The sequence below is a fragment of the Temnothorax longispinosus genome, chromosome 10 (assembly GCF_030848805.1).
Source record: "Temnothorax longispinosus isolate EJ_2023e chromosome 10, Tlon_JGU_v1, whole genome shotgun sequence".
NCBI classification, from domain to species: domain Eukaryota; kingdom Metazoa; phylum Arthropoda; class Insecta; order Hymenoptera; family Formicidae; genus Temnothorax; species Temnothorax longispinosus.
The window spans coordinates 3,239,303-3,255,877 of record NC_092367.1 but is presented as its reverse complement, the minus strand read 5'-3'; the positions used below and the strand labels follow the sequence as shown (position 1 = coordinate 3,255,877).

The window sequence follows — 16,575 nt, the reverse complement described above, 5'->3', positions numbered from 1 at the left end:
ACTCGAGTTGAAGATTTGCCATAACTAAGCATGATTTTGCTATCTTTCGATAGATCTGTCTTCAGATCTCCCGTTGAGGTATCCGATATACATGTTGATGAAGGCAATGTCTTTAATCTAGAGCGCGAGATATTATTTCTTAATTATTATTTCTCAAAAAGCAATACGTTGAATAATTACTAAGAAAATGCATATTTTTCATCGTTACAATCATAACATCCTAATATAACCTACTTGCAATTGCTGTCGTGTGACAAGATTAAGGCATTTTTTGAAAGTCTCTTTCTCGACTGAACTGAAGAATTTCCTTGATTCATGTTATGTATAATGGCATTAATTAACGAATTTGACAACATTTACATGAATTTTCTTACGTCGCCAAAAAGTAGTTATTCGCCCGAAGTTGTGTTTACAATATGCGACGTAAGAAAAGTCGATTCAAGTAGATTCGATAAATTTGTTCGTGTTGCTTGAAATCCTCCAAAAATTTTACACTTATTATATACGTAATATAAGAAAAGTGGCAATAATTTTTACACAGCATAACAGCAGAAAGAATTTTTAATTCATATCTTTTCTTTTTAAGTTTAATGTCAGTATCTACTTTTGGTACCTATTGATTAAATCTCAGAAATTATATGTGATTTATACTTTCATTTAATTTATATTTTAATGTTTAATTTCTCTTTCTATACCGATGTTTCTCTATTCACGAATCAACTAAGCACTGCTTAGAATATTATTCAATTTTAATGACAAACTTTTGCACACTATGTTTTATTATTACGATTTATTATAAATAGATTTTAAGATCTCACACAAACTAATTAAATAAAAGATTCTAATATTACATCTTGAAATATGTAGTAAAAATAAATATAGGATATTCCAATATTGAAAACTATGATAAAAAAATTACAATATATAAAATAAATATCAGATTTTCTTAGTTTAATTACTTCCTTAATATAGTATCTCATAAAATACATTTTAGCAAAAATTAGACACAAATTGCTGCAGTTATTCATTAGTAAAAAACTAATTTAATAGTGACGCATAAGGGCGTGATACATTGCAGTCTCGTAGGTGAGTCATCGGGATTATATCTATCTAGTTTGTTCACGCGCATTATGTTGCGTGCAGTAGTTGCTCTTGCAGAATTTTTAGATTTTTAAAATTCTCAAAACATCTGTAAAACGATTCTCTAACAAATAGTGCCTTATAGTATTATGTCCCTAACATAATATCAGATTTTTTATTTTGCTATCTTGTACATAAAGATAAAAAGGAAAGTGTGTTTCTCCCCGCAGCTTCTCCCTGTGTCCAACATAGCTCAATAGCTGTGATAGAACTTATTCTTATCTAACAGATGCCGTCTTTCTCAAATACTGACTCCATTTCAAAAAATCAAATCAATCATTACTTTTGATATTAGGACACTATTTGACTATGACTATATCTTAGAAGAACTCTGTTACTCGATTGAGCCTGATTAAGCTGAGTCTCTTACGAGTTCTTGTCCTGTAATGCAAAGCGAATGCCCCTTCGACTCAATATACTATTTTATTTTAACTTTGCTTGCCTATATTGTTGCCAAACAAAGGCTACGGTCAATGTGACGCTACAAATGCTTCGAAGCATTCCTCTTCTCTTTTCTTTCAATGAAGAAAGAAAGAGAAGAAGAACGCTCCAAAGCATTTGTAGCGTCACGTACGTTGACCGTAGCCAAAGTTGGTCAAAAGGATAGGATTTTTCTATCTAGAACTTTTTTTTCTATCTTATCAACACTTTAAAACATTACATTACGTTTTGCACGTAACAGTTATCGCACATTCGCGTCGGCGCATTGAGCCTCTATCGATCGCTTGGACCTTGGACATTGCTTGCTCATGAGTCACGTGATCACGACGGTAGTATCGTCATCAAAGGAGCCGACGCAAGCCGACGTAATGATTGCGTCGGCACTGTCGGCAGCGGTCGTGCATTTGGTGCGGCGTTCCACCGGTTTCCGCATTTCGGTTCGGTTCGCTTCATTCGCCTCTCCTCAGTCTCCTCGCCACGCCTGCCTTTGCCGCTTTGCCGCTTCCACTCTCACGAGTCTCACGGCTTATCGTGAATCAACGCGCTTCTCTCGTCGACGTGAGTGAACACACGCCAATATTGTCGCGTGTGCCGCCGCGTGGATAAAAATGCCGCGCAAGAGAGCATCCACGTTACACGAGACATCCGCTGGACGCAGAAACGCCACTAAAGTGAGTTCCGATCGGTTGCCCTTCGATTTGCACGATCTTTGTGACTCGCTGCTCTCGAAAGCAGACACGACGGACCACGTGTTTCTCCAAAGTTGGGAGAGTCGGCGTGTTTAACCTCAAATGAGCAATGGCCTTAATCTACATCTACAATTGAAGTACTTTGTCGGGCGGTAGCTCTCAAACCTACATTTATCTAATTTCATGATTTTTCGCGATTTACCGTTCCTACCTAAGCACATTTGGTGTATTATCCAACGTCGTGTAATGACGGGGCTAACAGTTTTTTCTTCAGCGATGCATGGAAATATGTTATTATAAAGTTACTTAGCATTTCCTATTTCTGTGTCTACCGTATGTGTAAAAACTGATGGAATTGTCTATTTTTTTGTTACTTTGGGTGGGACAAATTGAAACAAGGAGTTGAAGATGACTTGATGTATAAAATTAATGTGTAAAAAGAATTGCAATTTCTTCAATAATTGATTATCATAAATAACATGATTTACAAGACTCTTTCCACCTTGCTTTAAAATATTCATCAACGAAGAAGCCAATTGCAGTTTGAATCACCGTTGGAGATCGACTATCAGAGTCGTCATAAGTCAACTACATCAAACGAATGGTAATGACAGTAAGACTGAATTGGGAGAGATTTTCTAGAAATCTAGGCACTAACTTGGCACAATTTAATGTATAATATAGCATTCTATTTTTCTTATTAAGGACTGCACCTTCAATATTAACAAATAGAAACAGATGGGACAGATGTATGGAATTGACACCACTATGCACTATTATAATTTACACGAATGGTAACAGTTGTATATATTATATAATAAAATTCTCAATGATAAAAAAGTCAACTTTCAAAAGCTACACATTACTAAACATATAAAGGAAACCATCCATGTCTCTTAGCCGCAGCTAATCAAAATCAAATAGAGACTTCTTAAGGTTTCCTTGTCAATAAAACAATTCTCACAGTAATTGACACGTTCTTTTAATCATGTTACGTAATCAGAAAATTGTAGAGCTAGAGAAAAGTCGTTTTGCCTTGTGTATGTGTGTGTGTGTGTGTGTGTGTGATACCTGTTGGACATAATTGTAGCCATTTACTAAGTTTACGCTAGCGTTACTTCTGTAGTAACTTACGATCATTCCTTCGCGTAGACGGAATTTTCCTTGACGCAAACGGGATTTTGTAGTAACTTACGATAATTTACTCCGCGTAAACGAGTGAACTATTGTAAGTTACTACAGAAGTAACGCTCGCGTAAACGTAATAATTGTAAGATGTATTAAACCGCAAATTCACAAATTCACTGTCCGTTTCAGCTGCTATTCACAAATTTTTTTTCTTAATAAATATATTAAATTCATTGTTTATTATTTTCTTTGGCACATTATTGTCGTTTTCCTGTCAACGTTTTTTTTTACCTTGTGCATACAAAGTAATACGTTTATCTGACAAATTGATAATAGATCACATTTTGTTAATATAGAAAACACGTTTTGTTTCTTACAATTAGAAGCGAAATTATATTTAACGAATACGTTACGTTGTTATGACGCACGCCACTTTTGTGTTTGTTTTTGGAATACAACTCTATTGGTCGAATTGCATGACCTGCCCTGCCTCGATCGTGTAATAAGGTTAACTATGAGACGCTATCAGATAATTAATCCCAATATTGTGGCGATGAAATTTCTTCATTAAGACAATTGATAAGTCGAAGAAAATGTCAGTTCTTCATTATGAAGTCTTCGGCTCGATCGATTTGAACTATTACGCAAAATTATGTCATTGTACATATTTGACTAACTCATCATTATCGGAAGAATAATCCGTACGCTAAGAGACCATTGAAACTTGTGAGGTCAAGTAAAAAATAAGCATTAAACGTTATCATTTGCTTCGTTATAATACAACACGAACTATCGATCAAAGAACGGTCTCTGTTTCACTGCAGAATATACTCAGAATGTTCCAACAGTAAAATAATTTATGATAAGTATGTATGATAATGTACTTTGTATCGACAACTTTATACACGTACTACATACTGGAAATATAATGGCAAATTCTTATGACTCACGTGAAAGAACTTGGTAATAAAAAAAAATGTTTTTTCCTTGAACTAAGAGAGAGAGAGAGAGAGAATATCATTTTTGCCAATACATTTTTTTCCGAATCAGTTTTAGTACTTTATCTATGATCATCATCTTATCAGGATCACGCACGAGTTAGATCTACTGTTAATGATACATTCAATTAATTTTATTATTGATGTAACGCATTTTTAAATTCTCGTGTTCATTTAGCGTTTTTGTAAAATTCTTATATAAAATCATCATTTCAAAGTTATTCTCTTAAATGTGCACCAATTATTTCTTAATTATATCTACCTCACTCCATCACGATAGAAATATGATAAATCCGTAGTTACGTAATCAGCAATTACGTAATAATTACCTTTTTATCGTATATACTTATTTATCGCATTATATCGAAATTATCGGAAAAATATTCAAGTGCAATTAATGCTTCCATAACAAGATATAGCTATAATAATTTTTTATTACAAAAACGAATATCGTTTCTTCATAACTATTTTTTTGACTTTAGCTAATTATGCAGATATTGTTTTTATTTCCATTTTTTCAGCCTAACAATAAGTATAATTCACTCCTCATGTTTTTCCTTATATAAGGAACGTATTTGATAAGTCATTCATTTTAAACTTTGAATTTAGTACATGACCGTCAATAACCAACTACTAAAAAACTTCACATTCGCATGACGTACTACCTGAGAGGAATAATACAATATTCCACATACTCGTCTCGCACTATACCAAGAACACGATCGAAAACCGGCGCAATGGTGGGGTCAATGAAGATAGTCAACGCCTCGTGGTCCGGTTGCCTTTCAGTGTCGACACTTCGTTCCGCCTACAATCATGTTGATCGTATCGCGATTTCTTCCATTCGCGCTACACGTTTCGAGTCGCGTCTGTTAAATTTCGTAAAGTTGTAATCGCGTCCTTCTGCCCATTTCTATACTTATCTTTGACGTAAGTGATATCTCGAGCGGACTCATCGATAGCAATGTTGACGCGACAATTTTATATTTATCACAAACGCACTTAAAATTTGTTATAATTCGCTGTTATATATATATATATATATCAGTGTGACGCATCGGGGTTATTCTGCATTCAACATGACTTTCGGAAAACGAGTAAAATGCTAATGTTACGAATTTTTTTATTCGCCATTTGCTAACAAATCACATTCATCGAACTAAGTTACCATCAATACCATTTCAACATCGAAATCGCCTTCTTGACATGACTCTTTGATATTGAAGATAATGACGTATTGTATGGACTTTGAAAATCAAATTAATTATATTGATTGACTAACTTACTATTGAAAATTTTTTCGGCAAAAGACAGAAGATATTGTAATTACAATATATTTCTGAACATCGTATTGATAATGTAAATCCTTCATTCAAAAGCTTAAGTGTATTATATCAATTTTTAAATTTTATAAAATGTCTCACTTATATCTCGAGATCGTTCCATTTCTTAAGAAAAAAATGAAGATAGCGTTAATATAATATTTGCAAGAGGTTCTGTTGAACTTAACAAACGTAGAGTGGTATTCATAGTCGGATTTTATATTTAAGACCGTCTTAAGTACAATCTTGAGAAGTTATGTGAACACAAAATCATCTTAAGACATTATTTGTACAATGAATTATAGTTAGTAGTATAATCATATAGATTTATAGCATCTTAAGACATCTTTTTTAGCACAGAATTTTTAGCATCAAGACATTATTTAAGACGGTCTTGAAATAAGAATGGACTATGAATACGGACCGTAGACAGTTTCCAACGATGCTTTTTTTTTCAAAGCAAAAAAATTTAATTCATAGTTAGACATTTCAATTTTAGGCATATTCACATCATCATGTGTGGCTCTCTGAATGTAATATAGTGTTATTTATTCAGTGAATTATCTGATATTTTACATTTTACGTTGAAACACTAGATGCAAATAAAGTGAAAGATAACCGTAACAGTACCTTAAGATCTAGTTTGAAATTTTTCTATTAATACGATTACACATTCAATCTGATCTTTAAAGAATTTACATAAAGTTATATAACGAAACATAGAATGAATTTTATCTGCATACATCGTAAAATTATTCTACGAATTTTTGTAATTGTTTTAATAATTACCCGCACGAATTTTTGTTAACAATAAATTTATGCTTATATACTTAATTCGTTTTTATAACTTTTATTTTTTGTTGCTTAAATAACATACTTGATATGATAAATTAAAAGAAAAATATTCTGTGTATGTGTGCGTAAGTGTGTGTTGCAATATTTTTCTTTATTGCGTATTCTATCAAATTAATCTTGCTTTATAATCATTGCATTGTCTCGAAATAAAATAATTAATCTCGTATTTTGTGTTAATAAAAATTAAGTTTATATAGTTTTAATTTTAATGCACATTTCGTATACGCTATCCATTTTTAAAGATTATTTTTTTTATGTTTTATGTTTCTAATTCGATAATATTATTTTTATTATTACGTAAAATTATTTTTGCATGATCATCATTTACCTTCAATGTCAAGCTTTGTCTTTAATCAATTCCGCATTTTTTGTGCATAAATGACAGTCTCGACAATTTTTTTGCGGAAGTATCATTGGTTTTGTACGATTGCTCGTTTAACTTTAATTATTTCTTTATGCAAATCGCGAGAAAGAATAACTAAACATTGTATTTAAATATCACAGATATTAGAATTGAAATCTACGATTATACTATATACTAACTATAATTCCTTGTACAAAATTGAAAAATATATTGAATCATGATATTTTAAGTGGTTTTTTTTATATTTAATCTAATTCGCTCATCGAAAATAATAGCACCTTTCTTTAGTCATTTTGAAGAATACGAAACTTATTTTGCAGAGAAAAAATGTGATAATTTATTAAATGACATATATAGTTGGAATTGTATTATATTGTAATTTAAAAAATAATTTAAATAAATAGTACAAAATTCTTCATATTTATATCTATTATTCTACAAAATACAAAAGATTCATTTACGTAACAAGTATACATGAAAAATCTTTAAACAATAGGAGTTATACTATTGCTATATATTTTTTTGTTAGTAAAATACAAAACCACAATTTGTAACTCGTTTATTAATTGAAAGAGAGAGACTCATTATAAAAAAACTCTGTATATAAAAAATAATTATTTTCTATAATGAAATTGATTTCCGTATTCTTAATGAAATAGCAGGATATTTATAAATAAATTTTTGCGGAGGCTTCCACAAAGAACTTCAAGAATGTCGATATGAGTTTCGCGTTGGAATTTCATTCTGTTCTCATAAATCATGACCTTGATGCAATAGTTCGAATATCTTATACAAGTTAATTGACGCCATTTCATACTTGATAAAGTGAAAGTAACTGATAAAATTAAAACGTCACGTCGCGTAAGAGTTAAAAAACTAACTTTTATAAAGTGATGATTATTAAATTAGATTATTTTTCTCTATTTTGCAGATTCCAAGGTGATCTTTGTGTTTTCATCGTGTACAACAGATTCGTTTTTGTACTCTGTTCGAAAATCGAAAGCTCCACGCAAGAAATGGAAGAATCTCAAAGGTAAAGAACCTGTTTTAAATAAATATTCTTATTTTTGTTCGTACAGCCCTCTGCAATAGCGTTATCGGCTTATCCATTACGTAGTATATTTTCTATTTTTATCATTTTAAATAAGTGTTTGATACCATCGTGTATTTTAGGAAACTTGTAATTCTTTTATTGCATTTTTAATTATCACCTTTTTTCATCTCACTTGCAAATATTAAAGTCTGAGTATAATTAAAGTCTAAAAATAATCATTAAAAATTCTATTTATTGTCACTAACTGTTTCGTCTTACTGCGACATTGCATATCATGCAGTAATTTTACCTTACACTCCTTACAGATATGAGGAATCTGATATGTATAAGGAACAGCCACCTTGCAGCTTACGAAAATTGGGAGGTAATCTTTTTTGTAGCATAACTTAAAAGTTTTTACTTAAAAAAAAGAAAGAAGAAAGGAGTCAAAGTCACGGTAATCGCCAATAACCAAATGCGCTTTCTAATGCAAGTCGATACGATCAATATTGCGCGATACTTGATAATCACTAATCAGATTGAATTGATTTTCTTATTGCAGACATGGTTCCAGCACGTGTCGTGCTGTATATGCTTTCGTTTTCCGGATTTCTCGTGTCTTTCATGATGAGAACAGACATTAATATCGCCATGGTGGCCATGGCGAAGCTGCCGTTAACGTCGAACAATGAAACCGCCGCGGTAACGTCTCACTGTTACACAATATCGAATGCGTCACACGTGGAGAACACCACTGTAACCAGGCCGGAGGTACGCTTGGATATTACGATATTGCATAACGCATAATTTCTTTTTTATTCATGTATCATTCATTTCATACGAGCTTCAAAATAGTAATGATTTATTTTGTCGACGAAAAGAGAATCTTTTGACGCGTCAGAGAAAAATTATTTTTTCTCTTTTCACAAAGTCTTCTTTTACCAAGTTGCATTAAAATGCGTGCATATGCAGAATATTTGTTAGTCACAATATCGGAATATATTTCATTGTAGTGACTAGCAGGATCAACAATTTATTTGAATACGAATGCAGTATAGATACTTGGGTATTGTATAACAAATATAATATAAATGTATTCCACGTGTCGTCAAGAGCAAAAAAAATTTCTTTAAGGAATACTTAAAAAGTGTACGTAAAAAGTTTAGTAAATAAGAAAGCAAAGTTCTGAGAAGAAATTCAACAGAAAATTAGATATATTGTAGAAGCTAATAAATATTATGAATTTCATCATCTATTCTATAAAATATGTCAAGCAAATAAGATTAACTTTTAACGAGACTTTAAAATTTTTTTTTAAATTTTTATACATAAAAAAATAATCAGCAAACAACGGATATTTTTTTAGTAAATTAAAAGTAACGCTCATTTATTTTTTCACAAAAACTGTAGATCCTTTTTTACTATTTCTTTTATGGCTATAATATTTTTAAGAAAACAATTAATAAGTGACAGTAAAAAGATTGAAAAAATTGAATATTAATACCTATTAATACCTAAATAAATTTAACTATTTTTAACTTCAGTGAAAAGCTAATCTGCTCAATTCGAGCAAATTTTAGAAGAATTTTTATGTATACGTTGCACTATAATATCATGTCTTTTTTTTGTACAGGACGCTGGCGAATTCGAGTGGAGCCCAGCTATTCAATCGGCTATTCTCAGTTCTTTTTATTGGTGTTATATACTTTCGCAAATGCTCGGCGGGGTTCTTACTCAGTACTTCGGCACTAAAACCATATTCGGCGGATCTCAAGCCGTCACTGCCGTTTGCAGTCTGCTTATGCCAACTGCCGCGGAGATTCATTATGGGGCCATGATAGCATTGCGTAGTATACAGGGCATTGCAAGTGTAAGTTATTAATCATCGGATAAAATGGCAAACTTTACTGTCATATTCAAACAAAATAAATATCTAAAGAATATCGTAAAGACATCTAAAAGACATTTTAAATCTTTAGGATAAAACAATCTTTTAAAAATCGTTTAAATTTTTCTATTCTTTGGGATAGCAAAAACAGATTTTTATGGCTAATCTTGATTTTTTATTTTTTTGAAAACAGGGACTCACGTGGCCCGCGATGTATGCCGTAATCGGGCACTGGATTCCACCGGTGGAACGCTCACGCTTCATGTCTTCCTTCCAAGGTACGTTATAAGATGCCGGCCGCTAACGGAGATTTTCGTGTGTTACAGTGAAACTTCGTTACGTTCAATTAGGCGAAAACTATGCGCGTACGCTCATATTACAGTCGCAAGTATAACGCCGTAAAGTGAAAGTCGCATATTCTTTTCGATTGTGTTCACGTGAATACTAATGCACGCTTCTTTCAGAGTGGAATATGGAAGTTCGAATGAGAAACTACACATTATTCTTTCAGTCAAAATTCCGGATCAAGAGAAAATACTCTCTTGCTAAAATGAAAATAATTCTATAAATGTTGCGCATCGATCTGCGCGAAAATTGATCACTTGTTAATGATCCCGAATAGTTCATCTCCACGAGGTTGCATTCGCCGGACCGAGGGGTATACTCAACAGCAACCGCTCAACAGCATGAGAAAGGCCGAGTATACTTCCAGCTGGTAGAATCAGCCGGGCTCGTCGAACATGTATATTTTTTACTTATCTTTCTTATATGTACAAATTCTATCTTTTGACTACATCCATTTGTCTGCAGTATGAATTAATAATAAATCTAATCATCTTTCTCACTCAAACTTTTCCAGAGTCGGACCACAAGTTTCGTTTTATCTATTCGTTTTATTTACGATATTGCGCGTTTTTTTTCGTTTACTTATTAATCTAAATTATTAGACTTTCTTTCTGCTAGCACAAAATGTGTCTTCGAATGCTGTTTATATCCTTAAATCCGCTTTAAACGATCTATAATTCATTTCAGATTTTAGATATAATTTTATGTTAATTTAATTAGATACATATTTTATATACACATATGTGTTCCTCAAATGTTTTTCGTATTTTACACGATATATGAAATTATAAATGAAATTTTATCTTAAATTCTGACATGAACTATAGGTAGTCTAAGTAGTGTATACTGACTCCCTATTAAATAAAGTTAGCCTTCGTAAAGATAATACTTTATGATACTAGAAATATTAACTACAAATGACTTTTATGTGGGTGCGTTTTATGTATATATAACATAACAACAAAAGCAATGCTAATGTGAGAGAAAAGATCTATACTTTTTTCCTAACTTATACGCGTACACATAACTTAATTTCTTCATTACAATGCACTTTTTGTGATACCGATCTCTGCGTACGAAGAGTGACACTTATTTTGCAGGTAGAACGAGTTTAAACTTTTATTATTTACAGACATAGAAGTTTCATTGTCCCACTATTAACAGCTTCATCATGCCTCATCATCGTCCTTGCGTACTAAGTCTTTACTTGAATCGCTTTACAGGGTGAGATACGTACACCTCGACTGAAGAGCGATCATCACCACGCATGAGTCGTAACAAATCAAGATCAAGGCCATTCGACAAGCATCATGTTTCAGCTTGTTCCGGATCGTAGGGTGAGCTATTCCTAACATCTAGGTTGTCTATATTCAGGGTTCAGCATCGGCATCGGATTGACCTATCCGTTGTGTGCGTTCATCATCGTCCATTTCGGATGGAGGACTGTATTCTACACGACTGGTACTGTCGGTCTCGTCTGGTGTATCTTTTGGTATTTTTGCGCTTTCGACACTCCTGCCTCGCATCCCCGAATATCTAAGCCAGAACTCCGTTACATTCAGGAATGTGTTAGAAACCAAGTTATCGGAGCGAACGAGGTAAAGTGATTTGTATCTACTATGTATCTTCTCTGATTTATTAAATAATATCTTTTTTAAGAAAAAACACTAACATAACTGTATTTTTTTTTTAAGGATTTGCCCGTTCCTTGGAAATCTATACTCACGTCTTTGCCGGCATGGGCTATCGGTATTACAACCTTCGGAAGAATATGGGTACATTATGTCTTTATCATTCCCGGCCCGATGTATATGAAGACAGTGTTAGGATTCAGTATACAAGCAGTATGTATTCAAGGAAAAATCTTATTGGAATTTTTTTCAATGTAACGATTAACAGAATAATCAAATTTTTAATTTGTTTAGAATGGTATCCTGTCAGGTGCACCATTTATCTGTAGCTACTTAAGCTCCGTTGTATTCTGTTACGTTGCGGATCTTCTAGTCACGCGGCAAATCATGACTTTAATCACTGTGCGCAAAATATTTACGGCACTTTGTAAGTCCAGCGGCGGTTTCCTTCAACTTATCTAATACTCGGAAAATAAATCTATTTTTTTTCCTTATAGCTCAAGTGGTTCCCGGAATACTCGTGGTTTTAATTGGATACTTAGGATGTGATATTATCTTAGTTTTAATCATATGGTTCATAGCTGTTACTCTCATAACAGCCGGCTATGCAGGCGCAATGGCTAACATTGTTGACATCGCTCCCAATTTCGCTGGTCAGTGCGCTCATTAATTTGTGAATATACTTATTTCTTATAAGAATATCAATATTTAAAAATCAATATCTTATTTTCAGGGCCAGTGCTAGCGTTCGCGCAGACGATTCACATGACCGCTAGTTTCCTATCTCCTATAGCAGCTGGTCTGCTCACGCAAGAAAGTGTAAGCGTTATATTTTCTCCTTTTATTTTTCCCTATTATTAATTAAAAAGCTAAAATAACATAATGTTCCCAACAGCAATCTCTCGATTCGTGGAGAAATGTATTTGCGGTTACTGCAGGTGTATCTTGCAGTACGTATATCGCCTATCAAATATTTGGTACGGCGGACATACAAGCATGGAACTATCCCGATCAAAAGTATCCTCAATCTGTTCAAGAAGACTCTCGCCCGTTAAAAGATTCGTCGCGGGAATAGAGCAAGTTTGTTTCGAGCCGAAAAAATCCGTCAGAACAAACGTAATGTACCTTTATTTCGGTTTCTTATTTTCCCGCTATCGTCATTCCTTATGTTAAAACTTAGGTCTTTTAACGCGCAAAACGTAGTCGAATATATGTACGAATATATGAAAAATACCTATTTTCAATACCGTTCTATTATTGTAAATAGATCTGATTGTTAATATGGGAGAAATTATATAGTTATCAAGGTAATATGTATCATAGTGAAGAAGGATATTTTTATGAAATGATTGCCTCAGGTACATGATAAAATGTTTAAATCAGTTTTTGATATAGATCGTACGCAATATACAGATACTATATACACGAATTGTGCACAAATGTTTGAAGAAATAATTAATATTAAGTAGCGTGCGTTTGTAAGCTGTCACACAATCCTAATTAGGAAACGCGCCGTTTTATTTCCAAATATTAAACGCGGACGACACGCAATTGTTTTTGCGTAATATTATTGTTCGAACTTAAATTATAAACCCCTTTCTTAATTTGTTATTAGCAATCTCAAGAAAGTAACATTTTTAATCACTCGAATGAAATAAATTAAATGTGAAATTTCACGAATTCCTGCATTCTAAAGACAAGTAATGTACTATATTCTTCAATTTTGCTTGTTACATACTTAAATTCTTTATTTTGAAGTTATTGTATAGTAATTTATTTGTAAGCTAACTTACGATTTCTTAACACTTTGAGTGCCAAGCTTCGACATTGAATTTAATAAATCTAATATAATATTTTAATATTTATTGCTCTCTTTAATGTCTTAGTAAAATTTATATTTCATTAATGTCTTAAATATTTAGTAAAATTATTCTTAATCGAGTAAATAAGACCGTCACTCACAAATGGATGACGGGGTCTTTGCGGCAATTTACGCGTCACCCAGATGACATGGCACTTAAAGTGTTAAGAATGATTCATAAGATGTGGATTTCGTAATAATATGAAATAGTTACTTGTTTTTCTTTAATTATGTACGTACGCTTCAGAACAATGACAATTTTATATACATAAGAGTTTAAACATATATACCAGCATATGTATACATATATGTATGCTGGTATATAATTAAAACATCCAAGAATAATAGAGTACTTATTAAGTTTAGAGAGATACTTAAAATATACATCTACTAAAAACATAGCAACTTTATTTACACAATTCTCAAAATAGAATATAATTTTAATCATCATGCATTAGAGAGAATTAAGTAAAATCATAGAATTGGAGTACTTTTATTGGTTCCTACTTTTTATAATCTGCAGTGCCTTATGGTACATATAGATTTTCAAGCTCATAAAATTCTAATAGAGCTCTCTTTATCTCTACGTCTAATAGAGATTTTACAAATTAGTATAGATTTATACGTAACATATATGTCAAAATTCACGATTATAAATTAATACTATAAACTTGCCACTATATCGTGCTGAATGCGAGAGAATATTTATTGCAGCTGCATTTTGATATTCACTGCCAGTACTAAAAATCTATAGTTCACGTCACATACACTATATAGATTTTCAGTACTGGCAGTGAATATCGAAACGCAGCCTATGTAGTGTCATATAAATCGAATTATGCGAATAAATTTTCAAGAGCCTATAATTCCGTATTTAGAGATCAAATATTAATAAATATATTTATTTTGTAAACGTTATAAGAAATTGTTATGTTGCCGGACATTTTATTCCTTTATAAATTTTTATATTTATAAATATAATATTGCAATGATTCCGTTAGTAGCCTAAGATACATGCATATGCACATGTTTCTAATAAGTAATGCGAGAATGTCATTAATATTTAAATAATTTTTATTGAAATTAATTCGATTTATTATTCTAATTTTATCTCGTTATTCGTAAATAAGATATTTTATATGTCGGTAACACTTATACATATGTACTCGTACATTAGTACACAAGTATTTACTTTTGTTAATACATAAGACTTATGCATTAATATGGTTGTGTCTTTATGTAATATCTCGACGCGTACATGTTACGATATCTTTATCGTATGTAAAGCACATGTACTGAAATTGAACTTTACACATAGAAGAAAATGCACCTACTTTTATTAACGTTTGAGACGTGTAATGGAATAATTTTAAAAACTTATATTTTACGTTATTTTACACTTGTTTCTTTTAACACAAAGTTTGTCAAATAAATATGTATTATTTCAGAAAAACTATAGTATGACGTACGATAAATAAATAATCTTACAATTAGTATAAAATATAAAGAGAATTTATTCTTTTACTTTCTTTAATACGTTTAGTTCATTTCTTATTTCAGACGTCATATATACACTCATCTAAATGTAATATCTTCTTATATAAAATATATTTTAAAAACCATGTTTATAGAAGCATTTTCAACTGATGTGTAATAAAATAACGTCAATAATAATAGATATATTAATATATTATTATTGGCATTATATACATATATTAATTTTTTGTTCCTATTAATTTATCATTATTATTAGTATGTAGAATTCATAAAATTTTATCATTTTTCTATAAAACCAAGGACCAGGAGCGTCAAGAAATATAATAGAGTAACAATAGTATTACTGTACATATTTTGTATACTGTATACTAGTAAATAGTACTGTATGCGATAAAATATGTTAAATACCGAGAGAATATGACAGACACTAAATAATGCAGATACGCGATTTAATTCAAAATATATGAACATATAGTTTTATTAATCGCAGCGTTTTTATTACGTGCTTAGAACCATATCCGTCTCTTTCCTTTTTATTTTTTCCGTCTCTTCCTTTTATTTTTAAAATTTTATAATCATATTACACATTACATATATGTGTATATATGTATATGTACATTCAATTCTCTAAATTTACATAGATATAAATTCCTCTAAAATGATTCATGATATTCAATATTCTGTGTAGCCTGAATTATCAATGAAATAATACGAAGATTATTTTATTAGGAAATGAATATAAATTCTATGTAAATGATAAATGAGAGAAAAAATATCTGCTAATCGTGAATGGCAAATAAAACAGATTCTTATTCGAGAGTTAGTTATATAATTATTTTAACTATCTCTTTAACTACTGTAAGCTTTTTTGTATTAAATACTACATCAAAATTAATTGATTTCTTATGTCGCGTGAATTCCAGAATTTATCATTATTACTAGCTGATTAAAGCTAGAGAATCAACTCTAAATATTAATAGCTAACATATCAATTCGTGACGTGACATTTTTTGCATAAAAAACAGACGAACTGATAACAACTTGACAAAAGTGTTTAGTTCGAGGTTTAGTTATTGCACAAATGAGCTCATAAACAAAAAAAAATTTGATAATTAGTTAATTTTTATTTGCATTCACAAGATTGTTCCATAAATTTTAAACGACTAATATACCTAATTCTAATTATTTAATTTTGTCGTAGAAGATAGAAGTTTACACGAGTAAGTAAATGATATTTCAAGCTCTATTTAATGATCTCATAATTGTGCATTTTTGTACGCACCATAAATCAACGAATAATCTCAAATATTCCAAAGATAAATATTTTCAATCCTAATCCGTCTCAGCCTATACATTTTGAAGCAATAGATAAGGTGCATATTT

At 31.4% G+C, this 16,575-nt stretch overlaps 2 protein-coding genes across 8 annotated transcripts in view; one reads left to right on the top strand and one right to left on the bottom strand.

Moving 5' to 3' along the window:
- LOC139820212 (glutamate receptor ionotropic, kainate 2) overlaps positions 1–16,575 on the bottom strand; it is a 407,847-nt gene that overhangs the window by 388,926 nt on the left and 2,346 nt on the right. The window lies entirely within an intron of this gene.
- On the top strand, positions 1,945–15,676 carry LOC139820215 (sialin). Of its 4 annotated transcripts, none has more exons than XM_071790357.1 (12): positions 1,945–2,252; positions 7,869–7,970; positions 8,297–8,355; positions 8,533–8,741; positions 9,604–9,840; positions 10,052–10,136; positions 11,578–11,801; positions 11,898–12,047; positions 12,129–12,261; positions 12,332–12,487; positions 12,568–12,653; positions 12,730–15,676. In XM_071790357.1, exons 2-12 carry the CDS (start codon positions 7,954–7,956, stop codon positions 12,907–12,909), a joined length of 1,536 nt encoding a protein of 511 aa, XP_071646458.1. In that variant the 5' UTR covers positions 1,945–2,252; positions 7,869–7,953; the 3' UTR covers positions 12,910–15,676. The 4 variants fall into 4 exon arrangements, with proteins under 4 accessions (XP_071646458.1, XP_071646459.1, XP_071646457.1 ...); XM_071790358.1 differs by lacking the exon at positions 1,945–2,252 and adding an exon at positions 2,288–2,874; XM_071790356.1 differs by lacking the exon at positions 1,945–2,252 and adding an exon at positions 5,169–5,326.